Source organism: Spermophilus citellus (assembly GCF_964194105.1).
Source record: "Spermophilus citellus genome assembly, chromosome: 3".
NCBI classification, from domain to species: Eukaryota; Metazoa; Chordata; class Mammalia; order Rodentia; family Sciuridae; genus Spermophilus; species Spermophilus citellus.
Genome location: NC_138184.1, coordinates 86,107,343 through 86,133,177, shown reverse-complemented (window position 1 = coordinate 86,133,177; position 25,835 = coordinate 86,107,343). Strand labels below are relative to the sequence as shown.

The 25,835-nt window shown below is 55.8% G+C and overlaps 1 protein-coding gene across 2 annotated transcripts in view; it reads left to right on the top strand.

Annotated features, from left to right (window-relative positions):
• Window positions 1–522: 522 nt before the first annotated feature.
• Window positions 523–25,835, top strand: part of TESC (tescalcin) — a 50,989-nt gene continuing 25,676 nt past the window's right edge. For both annotated transcript variants that reach the window (XR_014021265.1, XM_081287987.1), the window contains exons 1-2: window positions 523–709; window positions 18,308–18,377. Coding sequence is in view for 1 of the 2 variants with exons in the window: in XM_081287987.1 (XP_081144113.1) it covers window positions 652–709; window positions 18,308–18,377 (128 nt within the window). In the remaining variant the exon portion in view is untranslated. The remainder of the gene's footprint in view (window positions 710–18,307; window positions 18,378–25,835) is intronic.

The window sequence follows — 25,835 nt, the reverse complement described above, 5'->3', positions numbered from 1 at the left end:
GTCAAGTGGGAGACGCCCCTGGGTCTGGGTGGGGTGGCTTCCAGGGCCGCCCCCCAGGTGACCTCCGTCGGAGGGCTGCTGCGGGAGGCCGGGGCTTTCCTGGAACACTCCGAGCGACGCACGTGAGCGTATCCACACGGGATCGTGATGACTGGTTCTCCGTGGAGCTGATTCCTGCTCGCTGACCTCCCGCCTGGCCCGTGGGGTTTTGCTCCGGGTTTCAGCGAGGACGGGGCGGAGGGGGGAACCTGCCAGGGGTCCCGGGGCTCCGACCTCCACCCCAACTCCGCTCGCACCTGCTTCTTCCCGCCGGCCAGGGTGCGGACGGGGAGGGGCGCCGTGCGTGGCCGCTGCTGCGGGGCCTCGGGTCGCCGGGCAGTGGGCTCCCCTGGCGGCGGTCGTTTCCGGGCGGGGCTGGGCGCCCCCCACCCCACCCCACCCCCACCCCCACCCCCACCGCGCGTGAAGCCAACGGGCGCTAGGACCGCGCGCGCCTCCCGCTGCCGCTATATGAGGCCGCGCTCGGCCCCACGCGGAGCCCGCGGCACGGAGCTGTCCCCGCGTCGCGACCCGCCTCGGACCCAGGCCCGGGCGGCCGCCGCGCAGCCAGGCGCAGGTCGGCGGGGGCAGCGGCCCCGGCCCGCGCTCACCATGGGCGCTGCCCACTCCGCGTCCGAGGAGGTGCGGGAGCTCGAGGGCAAGACCGGCTGTGAGTACGCGGGGACCGCGGGGACCGGGGGGACCGGGGGGCCGCCCGCCGCGCTGTGTGACCTTGGCCTGCCGCTGGCCGTCTCTGGTCTCGGTCTCCTCCCCAGGGGTCGCCCAGCCTGGGGTCGCCGGGGACCGGGAGGGACAGGGTCCGCGCGGCTCCCGCTCCGGGACGCGCTGCGCAGGCGGAAAGTTTGGAAGTGGCCGGCGCCGGGAGGGACCGCTGGGCGCTGCCCTGCGGGGTGGCCGCGCCTCGCTCCGTCCCCGCATCTGTCAAATGGGCTCAGCCGGCCGCTCCCCCAGCTCGTCCCGGCTCCGGGGCCGCAGAGGCGCCGCGCCCCGCATCCGGCCGCCCGGGCGCACCCAGAGGCCGAGCTGCCCGCAGGGAAGTGACGGAAGAGGCGCCGTGCGTCCGCGCCTGGCCGAGCTGGGCACTTGACCCTGGTGGCGGACCTGGGGCTCGGGGTTCTGCTGCCCGCTCCGAGGAGGGTGTGGGGGGAAGACCGCGGGAAGCCGGGCGGGTGGGCAGCTGGCCCTGGTGACAGGCAAACTGGCCGTTAGCCCTCCCAGGTCCACGCTGGCTGTGTGACCTTGGGCTAGTCACTTTACCTCTCTTTTTCATTCTCTTGGGAATGAGAGCTCTACCAGGACTTTTTAGATGCTCGAAATGGGAACTGCAGGTATTTCTGGGAAGGACCTGGCTCTTGGCACCAGAATACAGACGACCAGCGTCCAGCTGAAGAGACTCAGCAATCTAAACACATCCTTCCAGCAGAACTAGTTGAAAATTACAGAAAGCTCTTAATAACTGTGTGTATCCATGCACATATTTATGCACGTCCACACGTGTATGTCTCTAGGTGTAAAGGTAGAATTGTGTCCCACTAGAGAAAAGAAGTGTGGCACTTTTTAGGTCTATGAAACCCTTTCTGTTAAAGACTGAGTAGGCGAGTATGTTGAAATTGCTTTATTGGCATCAAAGACTGGAAGGAGTCCCAATAAAATCAGAATAATGGATCCCTGTTGGGATGTGGTAAAAAAGAAGGCAGACTGAACTTTTCATGTAAGCTCTTTATATTTCCTTTTGGATGGTGTGATTATTTTACTAATCCAGAGAGTGTCACCAACTTTAACCTCAAGACGACGGTGAGAGAGGAGGGGTGGGCTTCCCCTTGGCCTTACTTTCTTGGGGTCCTGTTTTTATTCCTCCAGTGCCCTCCCCTTGCCTCCTGCCAGCACCTCTCTGAGCTGCAGGAGGGGGTCTTTCATAGCTGGGGCTCCCCTGCACCCGGCTGTCAGGCAGCCCCCCGGGCATCTGGGGGAATTCCGCCTGGCTGTGGGTTTGACAGATGACAGGCCACAGAGCATGCTGGGAGTCTTGTCAGTTTCCTGGGTCCAGCCTCCCACGGGCGTGACAGATGCTCTGTTCAGGCTCAGTAGCTTTCCTAGATGTGGCTCTGCCTTCCATCCTTGCTGCCCAGGGCTCAGATTTCATGCCCAAAGGGGAAGGGCCCACAGAAGGGTCAGAGAGGAGGTTCCAAGGTTAGACTCCAGGAGGAACGAGTGCTCCCAGGAATCTGAACTTGGGATAGTTGGACAGCCCCTCACCCCCACTTTCTGAAAGGGGCTGGGACAGTCTGGTACCTTTACCCACTTAGCAAATAGCTATGAACCAGGGGCTGGGATTTAGAGGTGAGCCAAAGAGGCCAGTGCTCCCGAGGGGGAGACACAGTTAACGATTCAACCCATAGGTAGTAAGCTCTGTGGACAAAATACTACAGGGGGCAGACAGAGGCAGGAGAGCACGTTTCTTTAAGGTTGATTGGGGCAGATCAGAAACTCAAATAAGAAGGAGCCAGCTGCATGAAGATGGCTGGTAAGGGCACTTGTATCAGGGATCAGCAGATGCAAACGCCCTGTGGCAGGAATAAGTTAACATGATAAATGCGATTTGTAGACCCCTGCTATTGTGGCAGGAGCTGCCTTCCGGGTGTTTGCTTGGTGTGTGGCTTTGGGCATGTCCCGCATGCTCTCTGTGCCTCAGTTTCACCTACTGTAAAACAGGCATAGTGACAGAACCTTCTGGAGTCATGGTGAATTAATACATGTGAAGTGCCGAGAACAGACACAAGCAGGTGTTTATATTATTGACACACTTTAAATTCATTTGTATGCTGCGTGTGCTACTCGGAGCCGCACCTAAGTCTGGGTCCCACTTCTTCCCAGTCATGTGACCTTGAGCAAGTCATTTTCCCTCTCTGAGCATGGTGCCTCCATCTGGGTCCCATGTAGCTGTGGGCATTCAATAAGATCGTTTGTGCGTTCAGGGAGCACTGCGCTCAGTATGGCCGGTCAGCCCCTCAGTGGGGTGGGCCGGGTGGGGACCCTTCTATAAGAGCTGTTGGAAAGCTCCTGAGAAGGGGGAGAGCCCACACTGGGGTGGCCAGAGAACAGGCCGAGCCCCTAGGCTGCTGGCTCCTTGCTGACCCTTTGACGCCTGCTTAAGGGGTCTTTGTGCAAATCCTCCAGGGGAGGTGGTGGGACAGCCACTTTACAGGTAAGGAAACTGAGGCTCAGAGAGGCAAAACAACTTGCCTTCAGTCCCACCGCTAGTAAGTGGGGAGAAAGGAGATGAAAGGATTCCCAAGGCCATCTTCTCCCCACCACCAGGCTGTCACCGTGTTTCATTGTCTCTTGAACTTCTAGGAACCCAGGTGGAGTGGGGAAAGCCTGCCCGCGTTTGTTCTTACCCCTGGGCCTTTGCACGGCCTTCCCCTGGATGGGGCACCTTCCCATTTTACTGCGCACAGTTTGGTGTTTACTGGAGACCCTTCTGCCACCACTGCGCAGGGTTCCCCTTAACCCCGCCCCTTCACAAAGGTGATGCTTCTCACCGTCCAGCGCTCAGCCTGGCTGGCTCTTGCTCCTTCCATAAGGCCACCCCTGGCCCTGCTGCGAGGGGCCTTTGTGGGTTCAGTCCATCTGCACCCTCTCCTGCCACAGCACCTCTGCCACACCCTCAGACATGGAGCCCCTGAGGGCCGAGAGAAGCGTTTTGCAGGGGGAACACAGTAAACTGGGCACTTTGCAACCCAAGGAGTGCTGTCCCCAGCAGAAAGCCCAGGGGCCTTCACCAGCCAGCCTTGGCCACGCCAGCTGTCCCAGCGTCTCCAGTCCCCGGGCTGTGGCAGGGAGCCAGCCACCGAACACCGGCTGGAGCTGGAGCTGCCCACGAGGCATCGTGGGGCCTGCACGCCCACCTCCCCTGCCGCCTGCCGGCGTCTCATTGATTGATTCGCAGCACCCACCAGCATTCCCGGGCAGCTCTGCGGAGCCAAGGACGCTTCCTACCTAGATGGTTAAAATTCACATCGACACTGGAGCGAAGGCGTCCTGGTGGCGCGTGAGCCTGCCCGCGCCTGGCCTTCCCACGCAGCCGCAGGAGACCGGCGGTGGACCCAGAGGAAGAGGCTCCAGGGATCCCCCGGGCCACCTGGAGGGGCCTGGAGTTGGCCCCCTCCTGTGGCTCCGGGCTCTGCCTGCTCCTGCTCCAACCAGAGGGTCCTGGGAAGGTGGAGGGTCTGCTTTCTCCCTCAGTCTCCAAGACGGCGCCACAGGCACGTCTGCACAGATGCCAAGAAGCTGCCAGAAGGAAAAGAGAAAAACAGATCTGCAGGCTGAGCGCCGGCTGCCCAGTGAGGCCTCCTGTTTATCAGGCGTCGTCTGCAGAAACCGCGCTGGGCCCAGCGCTTCTCTGCAGCGGCTGAGGGGATCCTCCAGGAGCCCTGGGCTTCCCATCCTGCGGACCAGGAAACAGGCTCCAGAGTCAAGGGGCTGCCCAAGACCACAGGGCGAAGGGGGCAGACTTGGGATCCACTTGGCCCTAAACCCCTCTGCATCCGGTGGGCGGCCCAAGTCCGGCTGGTGGGCGTGGTGGGGGTACTGGTGGGCGTGGCCTGAGCCTGCTGGTGGGCGTGGCCCGAGCTGCCCGGAGAGCCCCAGCCCTGGGCAGTGTCCCTTGGTTTTGAAAGTCTCTGGTCCCACAGCACACCCTGGGCCCCTGGCCATATGCCTATTCCGTGTTCCAGGCACTGACCGACCACCCGAGGTCCAGACTGACCCTCGGCCCACCTAAAGATCAGGGGCTCGAAGGAGAGGGGCAGCCCAAAGATTGGGGCACACAGGAAGCTCTGATGGGGACAAGGGTGGCTGTGGGCGCCAGGCTGCTTCATCCACCCAAGCGTGGGAAGGAAACAGCCGGCCACACCGACGGGCTCCGCATTTTGCCTGCAGCGGATGGGGTGTTTCACCTGGACGCTTGGGGCATCCTGAACCCATGGAATTGGATATGGAGTCACCTGGGCCTCAAGGAGGGACCCCAGGGCGCTCATCAGCTTCTCAAATGGTGGCGAAGGGTTCCGTGTGTAAATCGCACCTCGGGAAGAAAGCAATGACTGAAACAATGTTTTAGAAATGAAAACAGTGACCTCTGGGTAGAGGAGGACAGCATGTTCCCGAGGTGTGGGAAGACCGACCCCCACAGGCTGAGTTCTCTGGGTAGGTCTGGGGTGTGTGACGGGGCTGTGACATTGGCCATCTATGCACAGAGGGGTGCCCAGGGGACCAGACCCTCCAGAACCTTTTCATCTTGGGAAGGTGGAAATATCTGGGCCTCCCTGCCCTCCTGCTTTCCAAAGGGCTGTGAGCAAATGAACTGAATTATGGGGCTTCCCAAAACACCTCTGCCCCAAACCCCTGCTGAGAGCCGTCCCTCTGCTCAGCTGGGCCAGCATCTCCCTGGCTGGTGGCTGTAGAGCTGGGCGTGTGGACCAGGCTCAGAGGAGGAGCCCCGCTCTCTGCTGTCCTGCTGGGCTGCCTCACCCAGCCTGTGGCCCTCTCTGAGCCACCAGTTCCACCCCTTTGGAAAGGCCTTGGTTGACCCTGTGGTCCTTGGTCCCTTCCACTGGGAATAAGGTAGGAACTTCTTTATCTTGGGTGCTGGATGTCCCCTTTCTCCCAGTCTTAAGACCTCATCAAGGGCCACAATCTTCTTATTACCAATTTACAAATGGGGAAACTGAGGCTCAGGCAGGTGCAGCCAGGCCTGAAGTCACTTTGGTGCTGGATTCAAACTGCCACTCCCATGTGATAGAGACCCCTGGGGACCAACTGCAGGTCTGCAGGTACTCATTACCTGGGGGGTGGTAATGTTACCCCCTAACCTCTCGACTAGCATTCCACACACTGTGTGCCCATTTGGCCAGAGGAGAATTGGGCCTTGAGGCAGACAGAATGGTGGTGAATAATGCAGAAAGTTCTAGAATCTGCACCTCAATGGTGGGCAGCATGAGTGCGTGGGGAGCCACCTCTGGGAGGACGAGGCAGGAATGTGCAGGAGTCTTACTGGGTGGCTCATGTCTATTCTGGGAGTACGTGTGCTGTCCCTGAGTGACAGCGAGGGGCAGTCCACTCGGGCTCTTGCCTGTTGCTGGATGGTAATAGGATCCCTCTGCATCCTTCCTCCTTGCGGCCCACTCCCCACTGGTAGGAAATGTTTGTCGTGTGTGGTGAGTTAATGTCCCCGAATGCAGCAGGGACCGTTCAACACTCAGACGCCCTGCGCCACATGGCCATGGCACACACCCCGTGTTGGTTAGAAGTGTTTCCTTCTGCAGAGCACTTCGGTACCTGTAGCCCAAGCCCTGGGGGGAGGGGGGGGCATTTGCAACTGGCTCCAAAGTGCCTGCCACTCCGGAAAGTCACAGGCTCTTCCTGCCCAGGCTGGGCCAACCTGGCTTCGAGGCCGAGGGACGGGGGAGGAGGAGCTCTGTGCCCTGCTCCTGCCGGCCAGCCTGCCCCACTGCCTTGATTATTAATTCATGACACCAGAAGGTCGAGGGGTGATTTCTGCCTGCAGCTACCTTAAGCACCAGGACAGAAAGGTCCTTTGTTGTCCCTGCTGTGTGACCTTTGCAGATGGGCACACGGTCAGCAGCCAGCCTTCCGTTCTGGGCACAGCTCCCTGGGAGGTGAGAAGGATCCGGCAGAGGTGGTCTCGGGGCCTCTGGGAGGAGGGGCAGGTGGCCAGCAGGAGACCTGGGTGCTTCTGGTGAGGTTGAATCTCCAAGCAGCGGTGGAGAGAGACAGCTGGCTATACCTGGAGGTGGCCGCCGGGCACACCTGGCCCCTTGGGTGGAGGGTCAAGGGCTTCCCAAGGCTCCTCCTGAGCACTCGAGCCAGGGTTCCAGTAGTCAAAGACCCTCAAGTGAGCACCGCACTTCACAGGCTTTACCCACCTGAGGCCCTGGCTTCGCCTCACCTGCTTCCCCAGGACCTCAGTCAGAGTCCCACAGTGGCAGACACACTGGCCTCCCCCACCTTGCCCTTTACCAGCAGTTAGATACCGGCTCAAACCATGGGGCTACCTCTTACTGTGCAGGCAAGGAACTTTGCCTCCCTGAGCCTCGGTTTCCCCATCTGTTAATTGGGAATAAAGGTGGAACTTGCATCATCCTGTGTACCAAACAAGAATGTGGGTAAAACCCAAATGCTCAGTGGTTATTGGCAGGGACAGATTGAGCAAGCCTAATGTGAAAATCTAAAATATGAACTTTTGATTCATTAATTTCCCAAAAGGAAAATTCCATGCTGACTTCACATGATGGGTTGCAGTCAAAACAGAGGTGAACTAGAAATGCTGTCTGCAGCTTACATATATAAGGTGTATGTGAATCATAAATGGATTTCATGTTTAGATTTGGGTCCCATCCCCCAAGTTCCCATTATAGGGATGGAGAATCCAAAATCCAAAGCACTTTGGCCCAGAGCTTTTTGGATATGGTTTACTCAGCCTGTGTTGTTTTGATGGCAAACCTTTCCAAAATTGGCCACAGATCTCCTTTTTAAGTGTACATTCTGTACCTCTCTTCAGTAATTCATTCCACTTTGGACATGTCTGCCATCTTTGACATACCTAAAGGGAATCCTCTCTGCCCTGTGCCAACGACAAAGAGTCTCAACGTGCTTTAATTTGTATCATTCTACTTTTTATTTAAAAACATTCATTTTTGTTTTAGGGGGAAGTAAATTCTTATTACTACTCTTCCTTATGGATTTTTTAAAATATACTTTTCCTTAGACCTTTTAGCAGGGCTCTGGGACTTATAAACTTGGTTGGAAAGTGCCTTTTGCTAGCAGACACAAATGATCATTTGGCTGGGTATAAAATTTGAGGTTCCTGGGTATTCTCTCTCAGTGCTTTTATGGGTCTCTTGTTGTTGTTGAGAAATCTGCTCTTTAATTGACGTTTCTTTGTAGAAACCTATTTTTTCCCTCTGGTGTTTTTGTTTTGTTGTTTTTTTCCCCATATGGGGGATTGAACCCAGGGATACTCTACCACTGAGCTACACCCCCAGGCCTCCTTTTTAGTTTGAGAAAGCATCTTGCTAAGTTGAGCCCAGGCTAGCCTTGAACTCAAGATCCTCCCATCTCAGCCTCCTGAATAGCTGGGATTACAATCACATCTGGCTTTTTTTTATTTTTATTTTTTTTTTGTAGCACTGGGGGTGGAACCCAGGGCCTCACATATGCTAAGCAGGTGCTTTATTACTGAGCTACACCCCAGCCCTTTCCCTGTTTTTTAAGTTTTTGTTGGTATTCTGTGTATGCTGCTTAGGTGTGGATTTGTTTTTATTTACTCTTCCTTGGAATGTTTTGTTCCTTTCCATTCTAGAAGACTCATAATCCTCTCTTCACTCTTTATCTTCTTCCTCAGTAGTTCCTGTTAGAAATATGATGGACCATCTTTCTCAGTCCTGAATGCCTCTTGACTTTTCTTTCACATGTTCTATTGTTCGATGCTCTGTTCAGAATCAGTTCCTTGGATCTGTCTTCTAGTTCACTAATTCTTTCTTTAGCTATCACAATGCTACTGCCTTCCCCTGGCTACTTCATTTTAATTCCAATGATTCAAAAAAATGTTTATAAATCCTATATTTTAAAACTCACCTCTTTTTCATAGGGTACAGAACTTTCATTCTTTATAATGATTTAAGGCCTGTCTCTACTGTTTTGCCTTTTTGGGGTGCTGTTCCTATGGTGAACTGTGTCTGACTCTCCCGTAGGGAGGCTCATTTGCTCATGTGCATTGGTTTTGATGATGAGCTTCTCTTTGGACTCCCCCCACTCCCACAGGACACCCACATGCCCTGTGTCAGAGAAGGGCCTCACCTGGTGCTTTGTATCTGTACATACCTTAGAGTTTTTGCCAGGTTGGAAACACTTTCTACCTTCTAAATTTAGGGCTGGCAGCATAGCTCAGTGGTAGAGCCCTTGCCTCGCACGTGAAAGGCCCTGGGCTCCGTCCCCAGCATCACACACACAGAGCTTCTCAGTGTGGGCCGCCTGCACCACTGCAGTGTGACGCAGGCTCAGAGTATTGATCCCTCCCAAGAAGCTACCCTTTCCCCTGCCTCCTTCCAACTGAGTCCTTATTGTTCCCTAATAAGTGTCCTTCTTGTTCTCTGGACTGATGGGGAACATTTTCTTACAAGGAGTGGCAACATTTTCAGTTCCAGATTTTTTTTTTTTTTTTTTGCAGTGATCTCAGTTCAAGTTCACACACACAAGCCCGAGGCCACCCTGGTCACTCCATGGAATTGAAGCCCCCATCTTTAGCTGTCAGGGCCTGTGACCATTCTAACATCCCTGGACACCTCAGTCACATCTGTCACTCAGACCCAGTGTCCCCCCCACCCCAACACGGCTTTGGCACCCAGGATGTCCCTTGCTTTTAAGCTTAGCATAACATCGCCTGTTTCTTGATTTCTCCAGGGTTTCAGGCATCTCTAGTGCCAGGGAGAGTCTGAATTAGCTTCAAGTAGAACGAGCTGCTGCTCTTTATCTAAATGCCCTACCACAGTAATCCTTTTACTTTAGATAAGTCCGGCTCCACTTAATTTGGCTTCAGGATAAATCTGGAGCTGAAGATAGTTCTAGAAGGATGCAAAAACCAGCTACGTAGATTCTCTGAAAGACACCCACTCTCCAAATCTTTACTAACTCATGGAGGCTTTTTCTCCTCCCCTTCTGCACCTTGAGTCTTTTTATTGAACACTCACCCTTGTTTTCTTAATCACATAAATGACACGTATTCATTGTTCTAGTCGCTTCTCGGTTTTGACACGGAGTATAGCAAGTGGTTAGGAGAGCAGATTCCGGAACCACACAGACCCTGTTTTAAATCCCAGTTCGGCTGCTCTTGGCTGTGTGGCCTTCAGCGAGTGATTCAACCTCTCTGAGACTCAGTTTCCTGGTCTGTACAATGGGTGTTGAGAACCGACCTCGGAGGCAGGCACTTGTTACGAGAATTGAGATCATGCCTGCCCGGCGCTTGGCTGAGTGCCTGCCTCTGAGTCAGTGTTAACACCTGGTAGTTATTATTACCGCTAAAAGGCAAATGGTAAAGACAGAGCTGTAGGAAGAGGAGCAGAGATGAGCAAGCACAGACTGTGAATTTTTGAGGCTCGCTCACCCACTCTGACAGCTTTCCAAGTTGCTTATGAGAGCAGGATATGTTCAAAAGTCAAGTTGGTTCACTCTGCCCCCAGGGATTTTTTTTTTTTCTGTGTAGAACAAAGCCCACAGATCTTAGCAAGACCTTTGGTTACCAGAGATGATCATGTCATCGAGGTGCAGAGGTGGCCCTGGGGCGGCAGCTGCTGGGAATCCCGTGGCTGGGTTGAAGCTGGCCTCAGCTGGGGCTTAAGGTGCCTCCTGAAAACCAGCAATTAATCACCACGCGCTGCCTCCGCGGTGCAGAACCGAGTTGGGTTTGAGAACCCCCTTCTCAAGGCCAAGTGCGCTCAAATGCATCTTGTCCAGCGACCAGATGCAGTCAGATGTGCAGGCATTTGGCTTCCAAGGACAAGGCAGGTGGAAGAGAAGAGAAGCCTGCTGCAGGGCGGGGGGCATCGGGGTGCAAGGGGTACCCAGCTCCTGAGGCCGAGGAGGCTCGTCCCTCCCTGCATCTCTCAGAGCCCAGGGTTAGTCATTGCTTTGGCTGTAGCACCAGGTGGCACACAGCAAGCTTTGCCTCCCCACAGCCTGGAGCCAGGGGACAGCCAACAGCCATGGGATCACTCAGGGGCATAAATAATAACTGCCATGGCAACTCCAGTGTCACACCCTCCTCCCGCCAGAGCCGGCTAAAATCTGATGTGATTTTCTTTTCTTTTTGAAAAATTGGGGCAAAAATTCATGTAACAGAAAACTTACCATTTTCACCACTTTTAAAGGACACAACTCGATGGATGGCGCTAGCTAGGTGCATCTGCAAGGATGTGTCATCTGTCACCACCCATCACTCCTGGTCCTGTACCCTTAGCAGTCGCTGCTCCCTCCTCCCCCAGCCCTTGGCAACCGCAGGGCCGCTTGCTGTTTCTATGGCTCCGTCAAGTTCAAGTTCGGACACGGCACTCAAATGGAAGCGCCTCGCAGGTGGCAGCGTGGCCGCCTCCAACGCTTCACAGAACCTTCCCGGAGTCGCAGCGCGTGTCGGGGCTTGGTTCCTCCCATCGCCGATTCCCTTCCACCCACCCTTTGATTTTCCGTGTGCGGGGTTGAGGAGGTGGTGGAGGAGTGCGCATGTGCCGCGGGGCGGTTTCCATCCCCAGTGACCTGTCCAGGGGGTGCTGCCGTCATCCTGGGTCCCGGAGGAGGGAGCAGCCGCGGGGAGCTCGGTGGCTCGTTCAGGGGGCCGTTTTTAGGAGGACTGAAGCTGGGGATCTGACCAGCATCTCTTGGCAGGGTGACCCGCCCCGGTGTGGCCTGGCTCCCCTCTGTGTCCCTGGCCTGTCTGCTGAGAGACTGCAGGCACAAGCCCTGGGGGCTTTGAAGTCCCTGAGACCTACCTGGTGATGCCCCCTGGGCATCCTGGGGGCTGTGTTGAGGCCCAAGGTGTGGGAGGCCGCAGGAGGCAGGTGGCTCTGGGGGGAGCAGGGGCAGGCTATTTGCTGCCCCTGTCGCCTCTGTGTCCAGAGCCTCTGTGCCCTATCTTGGGGCTCACAACCAGGTCCTGGTCCGGCCCTCTGCATCGGGCTCCAGTGTATTGGCAGGTGCATTGGGGCTTGTTCCTGGCTTGGTGTCCTCTGTCCACTCAGGGGGGAGTCCATGTGCCTGAGCCTGATGCAAAAGGGCTTCCCTGATCTGTCCTGCCACCTTCTGCTGCTGTGTCCCTTGCTCCCTCCCTGTATCCTGAAGGCCTCACAGCTCCCTGAGCTATATCCAGTCTCTGCCCTGTCCCCTGCTCTCTCCATAGCCTCTGGGACCCAGCCAGGCATCCCCCACTGTCCCAGCCCAGTGAACTGGCATCTCCTCTCTGGCCACAGAGCTGTTTGGCCAGTAGACACAGCCTTGTCCTGGATCCGGACAAGGTGACACACGTTTCCAACAGACCAGGGCTCAGTGGTGTGCATCTGTCTGTCCGGCCTCCATTGTATGAATAGCCTCCATTTTGTTTATCCACTTATTGGTTGATGGCCGTTCGGGTTATTTCCACCTTTGAACGCTGGGGACTAGTGCTGTGTGACGACATCGATTTCCCAGGTTTCAGATGTGTGTGTGTGTGTGTGTGTGTGTGTGTGTGTGTGTTTATCTTGGGTGTATTCTTTGAAGTGGAATGAATAGGTCACGTGGTAATTCTGTTTAATTAATTGAAATGCCAAACTCTTTCCACCAAGCCGAGCCGCGCCACCGTCCACGTGATCAGTAATGGAAGAGTTCTAATTACCCCACAGCCTCCACCAACTCTTGTTCTTCATTGTCACTGTCAAGGTTAAAAAAAAGGATCCAAGAAATCTCTGTTAATTGCAGAGAAAGTTAAAGATAAGAAAGACCAAGGGCTGAGAGGGCTGTCTTGCCATCCACATGCGCAGACCACCTCTTTTGCTGTACCCCCTTTTCTGTTCCTTGGGCACACACGTGTGTATCCGTGTGAACTCCCACGTGTAAATGAGATATTAGAGCTTGTTGGGGTTTCCACTTACTGAGATGCCAGGATTGTGTTTTTATTTTCCGTGCCCCACAGTGTTTTTAAAATATTTCTTAAGACTGTGTAATCGCCCAACCTGAGGGTGCACCAGGATTTATTCGGACAGTTTCCCGAGGCCCCACATTCCCTCGTTCTTTTGCGGTTCTAAATGGGCATCCGCAGGTCCTCTTGCCTGTTCATCTCTCCACGCTCCTGTTCATTCCCGGGGATGAGTTCCCAGGGATCATGGCGCTGGTTTGTGGGGACAAGATCAGTGCTAACACCAACGAAATGCGAGGTGCACTGATTCTAATTTTCTAGTCACTGTATAGGTGACGGTCCAGGTTTTCTAGTAGCCGTGTTAAAAAGGGAAATGGGTAAAATGAATCTTAATCTCTAATTTAGTCCATTTAAAACATGATCCTTCCTCGGGGCACAGCAGCCCACACCTGTGATTCCAGCAACTCCGGAGGCTGAGGTAGGAGGATTGAAATTCTGAGGTCAGCCTGGGCAATTTAGTAGATCCGGTCTCCAAATAAAGAGGGCTGGGGATGCAGCCGTCAATGGCAGCATGCCCCTGGGTTCAAGCCCAGGGCTGTAATATATATATATATAAATAAAATATTATTTCAACATCAAACCCATATAAAATATTATTGAGATTTTTCTATTTTCCATATGAAGACCTTGTAAGCCACTGTGTGGTCACACCCCAGCATGCCTCTGTCTGGACTTGCCGCTTTTCAGGGGCTCAGTAACCCCAGGTGGCTGGTGGCTGTCATAGGGGACAGCACAGGTGTCTTCTTTTTAGTGGGTGCTTTGGCTACAAAGTAATAAGCCATCCCCTCCCCCTCCCTTGAAACCCCACCAGCTGCACAGAAGGGTGTGCATTTCCCTCAGGTTGAAATCTAACACCCCAAATAAGGAGGTCGGAGCTGCCAGGAATGAAGCCCCAGTCTGCCCGCTGTGTCCATGGCAACGGGGACCTCCCTGAGCCCTGGAGAAGGTGAGAAAGAGGAAGCTGGGAAGGCTCCACCCCAGGTCCCCCAAGGAGCCGCAGGGCCTCCCTCCTGGTCTTTGGGACCTTCTGCAGACGCAGGTCTGGTGAAGGGGGAGGCGGCTCCCTAGGTGGGTGTGGGAGCTTGGCCAGCTCCACCCAGGGCCAGGGCGGCATTCTGTTCTGTTTCTTTTGGGCGGTGCCTGGGGGTGGAGGGAGCCCAGACCTGGAGCTTAGCAAGCACCTGCTCTACCACTCAGCCGCACCCCAGCCCCCCAGGTGTCTTGAGACTCGGCGCCCAGTTCATGTGGGGGAGGAGTCTCGGCTGAGCGGAAGATGAGTCCTTGGCTCTGGGGACTTGGGTGCCAGAAAGAGGGGACCCCGAGAAAGGAGGCTGTCTTTCTGATACTCTGCTCCCAATCAGGCAGGACTGAGAGAGAGAACCTATGTGCGTGTGGGGGACACAGTTAGGTGGCAGCTGTTCCCTAGATCAGCCTGGTCTGATCGCTCCCCCTTTTCCTAGCTGTGTGATCCCTCTCTGGAATGGGGAGAGACCCGAGTCCACCTGGGACCATGGATGAGTGGGCTTTGTGAATCAGGCTCTGTAATAGTGGGGTTGGGCACAGATCCCAGGAAACAGTAAGTGCTCAGTTAATTCCTGTCTTATTGTCGTGATCATGTATGTGACTTGATGTTATGTATATGATTTTTTTTTTGGCGGGGGTGGGGGGGGTGAGATAGGGTCTCACTTTGTTGCCCAGGCTGGCCTTGAACTTGGGATCCTCCCACCTCAGCCTCCCGAGTAGGTAGGATTACAGGCAGACACCACAACACCTGACTTTTAAATGACTTTATGGAAATAAAATTGACACACCATGAAATTCACCCATTTAAGCAGTGCTGCATAGATTTTAGTATAATCACAAGATCATGCACCATCCGCACGGTCTAATTTAATTCCCCCACTCACACAAAAAACCCAGTACCCATTAGCAGAAGTCTCCCCAGTTCCCTTCGCCAGCCCCAGGTCTCCTTGCGGGTCTGGATTCTCCTGCCTGGGCATCTGGTCTAGATGGAACCACAGTTGTTGTGCAGCTGGCCTGCCACACACCACCCTGTGCCAGAGTGGTTCAGGGGCCTGATCTTTATTTCTGATCAGATTTGTGCATTTTTGAAAACCTGTGGGTCAGGGCCAGGGACTTTCTGTGATCACTGATCACACAAAGGGAGACTGTATGGGCGACAAGGAAGAAAAAAATGAACAAAGCAAACACAAAAGGGAACCATATATATAAAATTATTATTTTTGCAAGGCTCTTGGAGTTCAAAAGGTGGATCCACCTCTTTCAAAGTTAATGACCTTGAGCAAGTTACTATCCCTTCCAAACCTCAATTTGTTCCTGTGTCACCCGGGAAGAGTGTGTCCTGCACAGGACACGGGTGCCTGGGGCGTGGTGCTTAGCCAAGGGCTTCTCATTACAAATGTTTTGCCCCATGTGGGCCCCAATGTGTCCTGAGAGCTGTGTTCTAGGACTAATACATGGGACGGAGAAAAATTGGAGCCTATAAATGAATATGAAGTAAAACAAAGTCCTTAATTCCAATCTTGAGAGTTAATTGCTACTATTTTGGGGGAAATAACTCATGGGGCTTTATTATCACATACGCATTTGTATATATTGACCCATTTCCAACACGGTGTCACAGTGGCTTTGTAGCCAAACACTATTTGGAATGTCTCACCACGTCAAACACGTGATCATCGTTGTTTTGAGGTGAGGTCTGGATAACTGCTCAGGCTGGCCTCAAACTCCTGGGTTCAAGCAAGCAGTTCTTCTGCCTCAGCCTCCTGAGTCACTGGGACCACAGGTGCCACCGTCACAATTGTCGCTTTTAAAGCCAGAATCCTTTTTAATTTTTTTTTTTGCTAAACACACTGTAATGTATTGGACAGTCTGCTTTTGACAGGCACTCGGGTTGAATACCATGTCACAAGTCTGGTGACACAATGTACAGAAACTTTGTTTCACATACAAACTAAATGTCACACAAAGCCACCTTGAGCCTATCTACATAAAGTGCATGTGAAACAAATGAATTTCACGTGTAGCCTCAGGTTCCATTCCCATGGTATTTCACCATATATATGCAAATAGTCCAAAATCTGGAAAAAAATCCAAAATCTGAAATATATGGTCCCAAGGATTTCAGATAAGGGATACCCCACCTGCATAAGGAATGACACAGTGACATGTTCATTTTTGGGACCTGTGGGGTTCACTTTTTTTTTCCTGGATAGATTTCCACTAAGTAGAATGACTGAAACTTTACAAAGTTTTTTTTTTAATGATCTAACACGCACACAGAGCACACACATGTACATGCATGTATGAGCACCCAGCCCCGTGACCTTTCCAAGAACACACACGTGTGACCTGGGTCCAAATCGGGAAGTGGGACATTCCCAGCACCCACACTCCCCTGTACCCCTCAGCTCTAACTCTGTAGCTGAGTCCTGCCTGCCTTGGGCCAAGAGGAGGGGAGGGAAGCCTTCCAGGGGTGCCCTTCCGAGTCTGCCCAAAGGGCAGGGAAGGAGGCGCCCACCCAGGAGGTACTCCATTAGCAACTTGTGGGAGGAAGGTTCCTGCAGGCAGTCGCCTAGGCAACAGGTGAAGGGCTCTGGATGCATTAGCATTTGATTTCCTTTCCTGTGGAATCAGCCCCGCCTTCCCGGGAGGACCCAGTTATTTATTATTGACACCCACTGTCCTTTGGCCTCAGACTCCTCACGCCCTCACTCTTTCAGGGCTGGCTCCTTTTTGCTCATTGTTCTATGGTTTCCTTTTTCGTTGCTGAATACTATTCAGTTATCCACGCATCACCCTTTAGCACAGTGACTCTGTGCCATTGCTGGGCAGGGGACAGTCTTCAGTCCAGGGTGATCTCATGGTGCTCACGGGCATCCTCCCACACATTCTTGGGGCATGGGACTGCGGGGACATTGGGTGGGCCAGTCAGTGTCCTTGCTGACATACCTGTGACAAGATGGCCACGTTTTCCTCCATAAAGGCTCGAGGTTGCCCCTGCGGGTTACTTAACCTTTCCAAGTATCCGTGTGTGCGCGGGCAAGGCGGGGATGCCGCCCCTCCAGGGCGCCACATGGCAGATGAGCTAATGCCTGGAGCCGCGCCCAGCCCTGGTTGGCAGCCTCCAAGACGACTTCCTACCAACAGCAGCTGCTCAGGATGCTTGAGGAGTCTGAGCTGCGGATTCTTGAAGAGAGCACAGCTTGAGCCTGTTGGGGGGCGGGGGAGTGACCAGTTGGCCCAGCAAGTCCATGTTCCTGTAGCAAGAGGAGCTGGGGACTTGCGGGCCGGGGGTGCTGAGAGGACTGTGGGGGGACGGCAGCCCCCAGCCCAGCCACTGCCCCGGGAAGCTTTGCCTGGGCTACACACAGTCCCCAGGAGCCAGCCCTGAAGGCCTTGAGGGCAGATAATGACTGCAGGGCAGGCAGGGCAGGCTGTGATGGAGTTCCAGCTCCACCATGTGCAGATCATGTGACCTTAACCCCTCTCTGTGGCCGTACTCAAGTGGTCACACCAAGATCACTCTGTGTCCTCCCTTGCAGGAGGACACAGAGGACATCCCTTGTGCAGATGAAATGAGAATGCCTGTGTTCCGTAAAACAAGCCCCCGACCTGTGGGCGCGCCCCTTAGAAAGCCCAGAACCCAGAGGGTCCCATCTCAGAAGTGGCTCTGCCAAGAGTGAAGTGTTGAAGACACAGAGGTGTTCTGGGAGCTTGAGTGGGTTCAGATCGTCCCCCACGGCCACCGGGATCAAAACTTGAGCCCTTCCCTTTCCCTGCCCTCATGGCATCAGATTCTTGGAACATTTCTTACTCCAAGATTCTCAAACAGCTTTCCACATCAGCCTTCTCCTCTGCATGTGTGTATGTGTGTGTGTGTGTGGAGGGGGGTGCGTGGGTGGTGGGGTTGGGGGGTTACTGGGGATTGAACACAGAGCCACTCTACCACTGAGCCATATCCCAGCTCTGTATTCATTCCTACGTTGATCTGACAGACTTTTGCTAAGTCACTGAAACTGGCCTCTAACTTGTGATCCTCCTGCCTCAGCCTCCCAAGCTGCTGGGGTTGCAGGCGTGCACCACAGCGCCCAGCTTCATCTAACTCTTAATCTGCCTTTCTCAGCTTGGAAAAACCCCATCCTGTGAAGTCAGAGAGGAGGTCACATAAGTAGATCCAGCTTTGTCCTTAGTGGGCTGGGGCTGGACCATGGTTGAGAGAGGATGGCGAGGTCTGTCTGCCCTGTTATTAGTTCACAGTTGTGTTACTACTAAGAGAGCGGGTAACCCCAGGGCTGCTCTGCCAGGCACAGTGGGGACCCTCCACTTGCTTGTCCAGCCTTGAGTTTTTCCTGGGTGGGTGCTGTCATGACAAGGACCCCAGCACCCAGGTGAGGAGGGGGCAGAAGAGTGTCCACAGCCTCCTCTGGTCTCCCAAGTTCCTCTGTCAGTGACGCGTATCTTCTTTTCCTTTTCTTTCTCTACTGTCAGTCTCCTCGGAGCAGATCGAGCAGCTGCACCGGAGGTTTAAGCAGCTGAGTGGAGACCAGCCCACCATCCGGTAAGACCTGCCACTGGCTGGCGCGGGCACCAGGCTGGGCCTGTGGCGCTCGGGGACTTTCCTTTGTTTTTCTCTTCCCTGAGGGCAGCGGAGGGTTGGGAGAGCCCCGGGTGGCCCCTGTCCTGAAACAAGCCTGCAGTTGTTTAAATTCTTCTGGTCCCTTCTAAGACAAGATGTCCCCTAGCTGGAGGGGACAAGCCACTTCTGTTTGTATTGGGACCAGAGATTTTTAACTGGAGTGGAGGAAGGAGAGGGGAGGAGCAGCCCCTGGGCCACCCAAGCACCAGGACCCTGCCCACCGCTGGGCGCACAAGGTGAGTCGTGTGGTGCAGGGTGCCAGTGTGGTCCCAAGGCCCCTGTCTTGGGATTCTGCTTCCTTCCATTATTTACAGCCTCAAGTTTCTGTCAAGGAAAATTGATCTTCTCGACCGTGTTTTAAAAGTTACTCTTCTAGATGCCATCCAAGTTGTTTTTGTTTTTTTTTTAAATGGGAAAGAATGCCTTGGCGGTGCCTGGGGCTGGCTGAGTAGTTTGGAAGGAGGTTGGTGAGGGGGCCTTGGCGTCGAGGGGTCGGGTGGTCACACAGTGGGCCAGAGAGCTTCAGGTCTGGCTGCAGCAAGCCCAGCTGACTGTCCCACAGGAGCAGATTTCTACCACAGACTTTCTAACAGATGTGTCCTCAAATAAACATCCAGGGCCTCAAGGTGACAGTCACTGGAGCTTTAAAACCTTTAAATAGTCCAGGAAAACTTCCTCCTCCTTAGTAGACAGACTTAAATGTCACCTTCCTTTTATGGAAACCAACACCAACGTCTCCACCTTCTCTTGTCTGCCTGAACAAAGGCACATTGTTGCTCTAGGGCATCCTGATCTCAGAGCATCCCTTTCAAGAGCCCGGATGCTGGTGGTGGCTTGGTTCTTGCAGTCTTGACTTATCCAAAGTCAAGGGCAACCAGGACCAGCACCCTCAGGGCCACTCACCTGCCCGCTAAGTTCCCGGCACCCCCAGGAGAGAGAGCCTGAGCCAAGTGTAAGCCACCCGGCCTCTCATTGGCTCTCATGGGATCGCATGTCTGAGTCTGAGCCAATCACCATGACCAGGAGCTGGACATGCAAATTAGGCGTGCTGCCCCGCCCCAGCTGTGAAGACCTGGGTCTGGCTGGTGAGAGACTTGAGGGATGGAGAGGCAAACCCCAGGTTTGGGAAGCAAATCCCTAGTTGAATCCTTCCTGCCATTGGCTGTGTGGCTTTGGGCCAGCCGCCTGTTTCTCTGAGTCTTCTTGTGGAGAAGTGGGCACGGTCCCCCCATTGGAGCAGATGCCTGCAGATGACGGAGACCAGGGCTGGGTCCTTCCACCGCACCCTGTGGAGGAGGGTGCAGAGTGGGGCTGAGCACTGTGGGCAGGAGAAGGCCTGGAAAGGGAGGCCGTTCGGGGTTTTGGTTCCAGTGTCTATATTGCCTCGCAGCCCAGCAAGGGCTTTGGGAGAATCTTGGAAGAGTGTGCCCCATGCCAACTCGAGTGCCTGTGCAAATCACCTGGCAAGCTGCTGCGATACAGGCTTTGACCCGGCGCGGTGGCGCACACCTGTCATCCCAGCAGCTGGGGAGGCTGAGGCAGGAGGATGGCGAGTTCAAAGTCAGCCTCGGCAAAAGTGAGGCCCTAAGCACCTCAGTGAGATCCTGTCTCTTAATGAAATACAAAATAGGGCTGGGGATGCAGCTCAGTGGTCCAGTGCCCCTGAGTTCAATCCCTGGTACAAAAAAAAAAAAGATACAGGCTTTGCCTGGGCAGGTCTGGGGTGGGCTTTGGAACTGCATTTCTAACTAGCGCTGCAGACGCTCAGCACCCAGGACAGCGCACAGTAGGTCTTCCTCGGTGGGACAGCTGCCAACAGCTCTTATGTGACTCTGCACCACCTCTGTGTTGACACTGATTCTCTGTCTTCCCGCTCCTCACCAGCAGGACAGGGGCTCAGGTGAAACGGTGGCCCTCCCCACCCTCCCCAGATCGCCTATTTGTAATAGGATATTTTGGGGACAGGACCCAAGTCCAAACATGAAATTCACCCATGTCTCAAACACAATTTATGTGCATAGGTGAATTTCATCTCTTAACTTTGTGTGAAACTCGGTCTCATGGTGTGGCATTGTCCAGTTGCTGGTCATTAATTAAGGATGCTCAAACCTGTGAAAAGAGCCCAGGCAAAGAGGATCTGGGGTCGGGCGCGTGAGAACTGCCCACAGGTGAGGCTGCTGTTCTTTGAGCTTGTCAAGGGTGCGGGGCAGAGGGGCGTGTCCCTTTGGTCCTGCACAGCCCCACAGGAAGCTGTAGGAACACTTGCTCTCTCCACGTGGCAGGCAGGAAGCAGGGCTCTGAGAGAGGATCGAGAGTTCAAAGCCAGCCTCAGCAAGAGTGAGCCTCTTGGTCACACAGCTTCTAAGTGGAGGAGCCAGATTTTCATCTTAGATATGCCATTTTCTACCCATGTCCTGTCTGGACCCCTCTGTCTCAAAAATCACCTGAGAACTTCTGGGGGCAGGTTGACCCTGAAGCATTTACTGCCCCGCCTGAGGACCCCACTTTTAGGTATACCCTCTTTTGGGGAGGGAAGAACCTGGGATTGAACCCAGGGCCTCGCACATGCTAAGCAAGTGCTCTGCCGCTGAGCTGCACACCCAGCCCTTTGGATCTTGAGATGGGTCTTTTAAGTTGCCCAGGTTAACCTCAAGCTTGCAATCCTTCTGCCTCCGCCTCCCGAATGCTGGGATTATAGGTGTGGCTCGTGGGGTTCTTCACAAGGCCCAGATCTGGGTAGTTTAAACCTCATGATGTTGAATGTGGAGTGATGTTGGGGTGGACCCAGCCCCAGGCATGCATGGGGAAGGCAGGCGACTTCACCAAGAGCGGAGCCATGCAGGGCCACCACAAAGCGTCCTGACTTCAGGTCCTGTGGGGGCTTCCCACCATCGCTTTTCCCTCGGAAGTCAGAGTGGGGTCACGCGCGTCCGCGGAAGTCCCAGCTGCCAGGAGTGGCCAGGCACCGGGGTTCCGGCTGGGCTGTGTGGCCTTGGGGTTCTCCAGGATTTTCAGAGGTTCGCACCTTGGACCCATTTCACCAGTGAAGACACTGAGGTTAGAGCAGTTCTGCCCGCACAGCCAGGGGTGGGGTTCAACTGCCATCCGCAGAGCCAAAGCCCCAACCCTGCAGTCACGTCGCTGTCCCCAGAGTTAGGTCCCTTTGCTTGTGACCTGCCGGGGTCGTGGCAGTGCTGTAGAAGTCCTCGAGACAGTGAAGCTGGGGCCCTGTCACCCTCCCCAGGGCATGTCACGGTCAGGATCGATAGGTTCCCCGAGTTAGCGAGAGCTCCCTTCCGCCACCTGGGGGGCTCCCTGTCTGTACGGAGGGGTTTGGGAGCAGGTGTGGGAAGGGGAGCTGGAGGCGTCGGGGTGGTGGGATGGGGTGCAGAGGTGTTTCCAGAGCAGCTCCCCGGGTCTTGGATTAATGGCGGCACTCACGTGCGCGGTGTCCAGAGATCCTCTCCCCAAGGTGTGGGGTGCTGACGCCGTCCCTGCTCCCCGACGAGAGGCGCCCAGGGCCTTCTGTGGGAGGTTCTAGGGCAGATCTCCTGGGAGAGGGGAAGGGGCGCAGAGGGTAGGCAGAGCTGGCGAGAGCGAGCATAGAGCGAGGCTGTTAGGTGTCATGGTGTGATGGAGGAAGGGGCAGAGAGGGTGCCACCCTTGGGACCGTGGTGGGGACAGGGACCTCAGGATGGGCAGTCAGGGAAGGCTCCTCAGAGGAGGCCACATCTGGGCTGAGACCAGCGGGGAGGGGAGGAGCTTCTGGGTGTGAAGGTGGAGAGGACCCAACTTCCCTAGCTTGAGGGTGGGAGATGGAGAGGTGGGGACAGGTCACCCGCCGTCATATGGCTGGACAGCTTCCTGTTGTCCTTGAGCTAAAATACACTCTCATGACTTGAAACCCCCCCTGCACATTAACCCCCAGAGTTGCGCCTCCAGCCAGACAGACCCCACACTCCTGCAGCAACCCCACCTGCCTCATGTCCCAAGCGAGCCCTCATCAGCCCTCCCAGTTGTCCCTGTCTGTCCCCAGACCTCACCCTTCCAGTGGCTGAATCTCCTAAGTCTCCCCTGGTGTCCCTCTGGGGCTCACCCCTGCTTCTGCGGGCTCAGCAGACACTGCGGCTCCTCCCTCCAGGAGCCCATGCTTGCTGTCCCCCCACTTCTCCCTGTGCACCCCCAGACTGCCGTCGTCTCTTGCAGCAGACCCCCGAGGCCTGCTCTCTGGTCCCCCTGTGTCCTCAGGTGACGGGCTGGGCCTTGCCTGGACACCCACCTGCTAGATGAGATGCCGTCCCTGCCTTGGAGAGCCGGGGGCCTCAGATTCCCACAGGGGAGCATCGGGCAGCGCAGGGTGGGGACTTGGTGGAGCTGGGCAGGGGAGGACAGGTGGCCTGGCTGGGTGGGGAGCCCTGGGCCTGCAGAGAGCGGGGGCTGAGAATCTGGGACCTCGCTGTGGGCTTGGCTTGCAGCCTCCGTGGGGTTAAGCCGGACTCGGGGCCCAAAGTACAGAGACGGTTGCAGCTGCGCCGGCCCCAGCGGCCTAAGGACACCAGCCCACACCGCGGCTCCGGAGGGGCCAGCAGCCTTCACTGGTGATTTTAATCTCATTCCCCCCTGGGCCAGATGCCTGTCCTGCCTGTCCCTGGGTTCCTAACGGGGCCTCAGGGAGTAGATGCCACTCTCCTCCCGCCCCCTCTCTTTTTGTGCTGGGGATGGAACCCAAGACTTGGCACCTATGGGCAAGAGCTCTACCCCCGAGCCACAACTCTGGTCCCCTCTCTTTCACTTTAAGTTAAAATGCACAGCCTAGGGGGAGGAAGTGGCCAGGGGAAGAAGCGGCCTGGAGGGAGGCAGGCGGAGGACAGAGCCCTCGCGCTGGCCGTGTGACTGCAGGTTAGTCACTTCGCCTCTCTGGGCCTCGCCGTGTTGCTGTGGGTGTGTGGACGCGTGGTTAAACCTCACGGTGACTGGCACAGCCTGGCATGGTGAGAGCACTTCAGGGCTTGAGCTCCTCAGAGGAGGTGTGGGTCCCCAGGGCCCTGGTGGGCCAACCCCATGCTCTGATGTCCCCTGGGGCAGCGCTAGTGGACGCTGGTCACTGTAAGTTGGCTCTGGTCCCAGCCTGGGCTCCGAGGAGAGGCAGAGCACAGTCCCCTGGCAGGACACCTCCGCCCGGCCAGTTCAACCTGGCCAGCGGGCACCTGGGGGCGGGCGGGGAGGAGGGGAGGACAGGCTGACACCAGGGTCGATGGCACCAAAAGCCTCCCCCGGGCTCTGGGCTGCTGGTGGGTCCGAGGCTGGCAGGTGCCGGGTGTCCCTGAGGGAGACCTTGCAGCCCCGTGACCACTGGAGCTAGGGAACGGCACCTCCCTCCCTCCTTCCCACTGCTCTCCTCCCTGGGCCTGGACAGCTTGACCCGGGGAAGGAGCTGGGCCTGGCACTGGACACCCAGGGTCCCCTCCACAGGCGCTTGTATTCCCTGGCCTGAAAACTGCCATCTATGGCGCACTCAGTATACAGCAGGTGCTAAGTGTGTCACGAATTGGTCACATGAGCTGCACACAGACCGTGCGAGACTCCCGTTTCCAGAGGAGGAGACTGTGGCTCAGAGAGGCAGAGTCGCTTGACCAGGGTAGCAGAGCAGTGCACGGCCCGGGCGGATGCCAGGAGCTGGGCTCCGGGCCTCTCCACCAGGCCCCAGCAAGGAGAGCCGGAGGCTCTGGGTGCCCTGGGCCGCCTGCTTGCAGAGTGGCTTTGTCCTGTTCCCCCTAGTTCCCTCTCCAGCTCTGCTGGTCCCTTTCTCAGTCAGGGATGGGGACTTTGAGAAATGCAGGGCAGGGTGGCTTGGGGGTCCTGCATGGGGGTCCCGTGTGACACTCCAACCCCAGCTGGCTGAGCTGGACAGGTCATGGAACCTCTCTGTGCCACACCTGTTAGGTCAGGGACCACAGAGCCACCATGAGGCGCTTCCGGGTAGAGGGGGCCTGGCCAGGTCACTCGCACAGGGAACACGAGCTGTCGCTGTCCGTCACCCAATCGTGACTTTGTGGACCGATTGTCTCCCCTGGTAACCTCGGCTTGTTCCTTTCCAGGGCCTGGTCTCTCTGCCCCGTGTCCTGTGGTCCCCTCCAGCCAAGGTGGGAGGGCAGCATGCTGTCCTAGCACATGGGGACCTGATGTGCTCAGAGAAAAGTACCCGGGAGGGACTCTCGTGGCGGGGACTGCCCAGCAGAGCGTTCCCAGCCCAGGTCACCGCCCCCAGGGAGCTGGCATCACCCTGACTGCTAGCTGAGGGTTCCTGGGCACACTCTGTGCCCCGGGTGTGAATGGAGTCCTAGCTCAGGGCTCCTTCTGTAACAGTTCAGGGAGGTTTGTAAATAGTGTCATGGAGATTTAATGTAGATATTGTATAATTCGTCTGTTTAAAGTCTGAGATGGAGTTTAGAACCTCTTATAAATGAGACCCCAGGGCCATTCGCCATCACCCGGCCCCTGGAAGCCAGTGCTGTGCTTCCCGTCTCCGGAGTCACCTCTTCTGGGCATTTTAGATGATTAACGTCATGCGTGTGGCCTGCGCGCCTCTTCTTAGCAGGACGTTTCTGGGGTTCGTGTGGAGCCATCCTCTGTGGTAGGCTTGGTTTGGTCTGGAGATGGGGGTCTTGCTACGTTGCCCAGCCTGGCCTCGAACATGTGATCCTCCAGCCTCAGCCTCCCGAGTAGCAGGGACTACAGGTGGACACTCCCACGCCTGCCTTACTTCATCCCTTTTTATGGTCCCCAAATTTCCATTATTTTTTTATGACTGCCTAACATCCCGTCACTCTGGGCCAACTGCTCTGAGCGCCTCCTCCCTCGGAATGGGCTCCTGCACTGACGCCGTCTCCAGAGTTTGGCCATCTGCCACCAGCGAGCCCAGCCACAAGGGAAGGACAAACAGCCTCTTGGGGGTGAGGAAAACTGAGGGGATCCAGGAGGCAGCCTGGTCCTGCTCACGCCTGTGTCTGCCTGGCCTCTGGGCCCCCGTGAGGGGCGGGCAGCGTGGGCTGAGCCGTGTGCTTGGGGCATGGCTCATACCTCGCCCAGCATGAGTCTGCCCAGGGTCGGAGTCCCAAGGCTCACAACTGTCTTCCCACCTCCCCGGCTGTGCGTGTCACCTTGTTCCTCAGGAGCAGCAGCCTGTGCCCTGGGTCCCTCCTGAGATCACTGTCCATGGGCATCCAGAGCCCAGGCAAGAGGTGAACAGGAAGCAGCTTCCAAGAACAGGGAAGGAGGACAGGCAGGTGAAGGGTGTAGCGGTGCCTGAGCCCCAGCCTGGGGGAGCTGTGCCGGCTCCCGGGCACCCTCACTGGAAACAACGCTCCCTGCCCCAAGCCC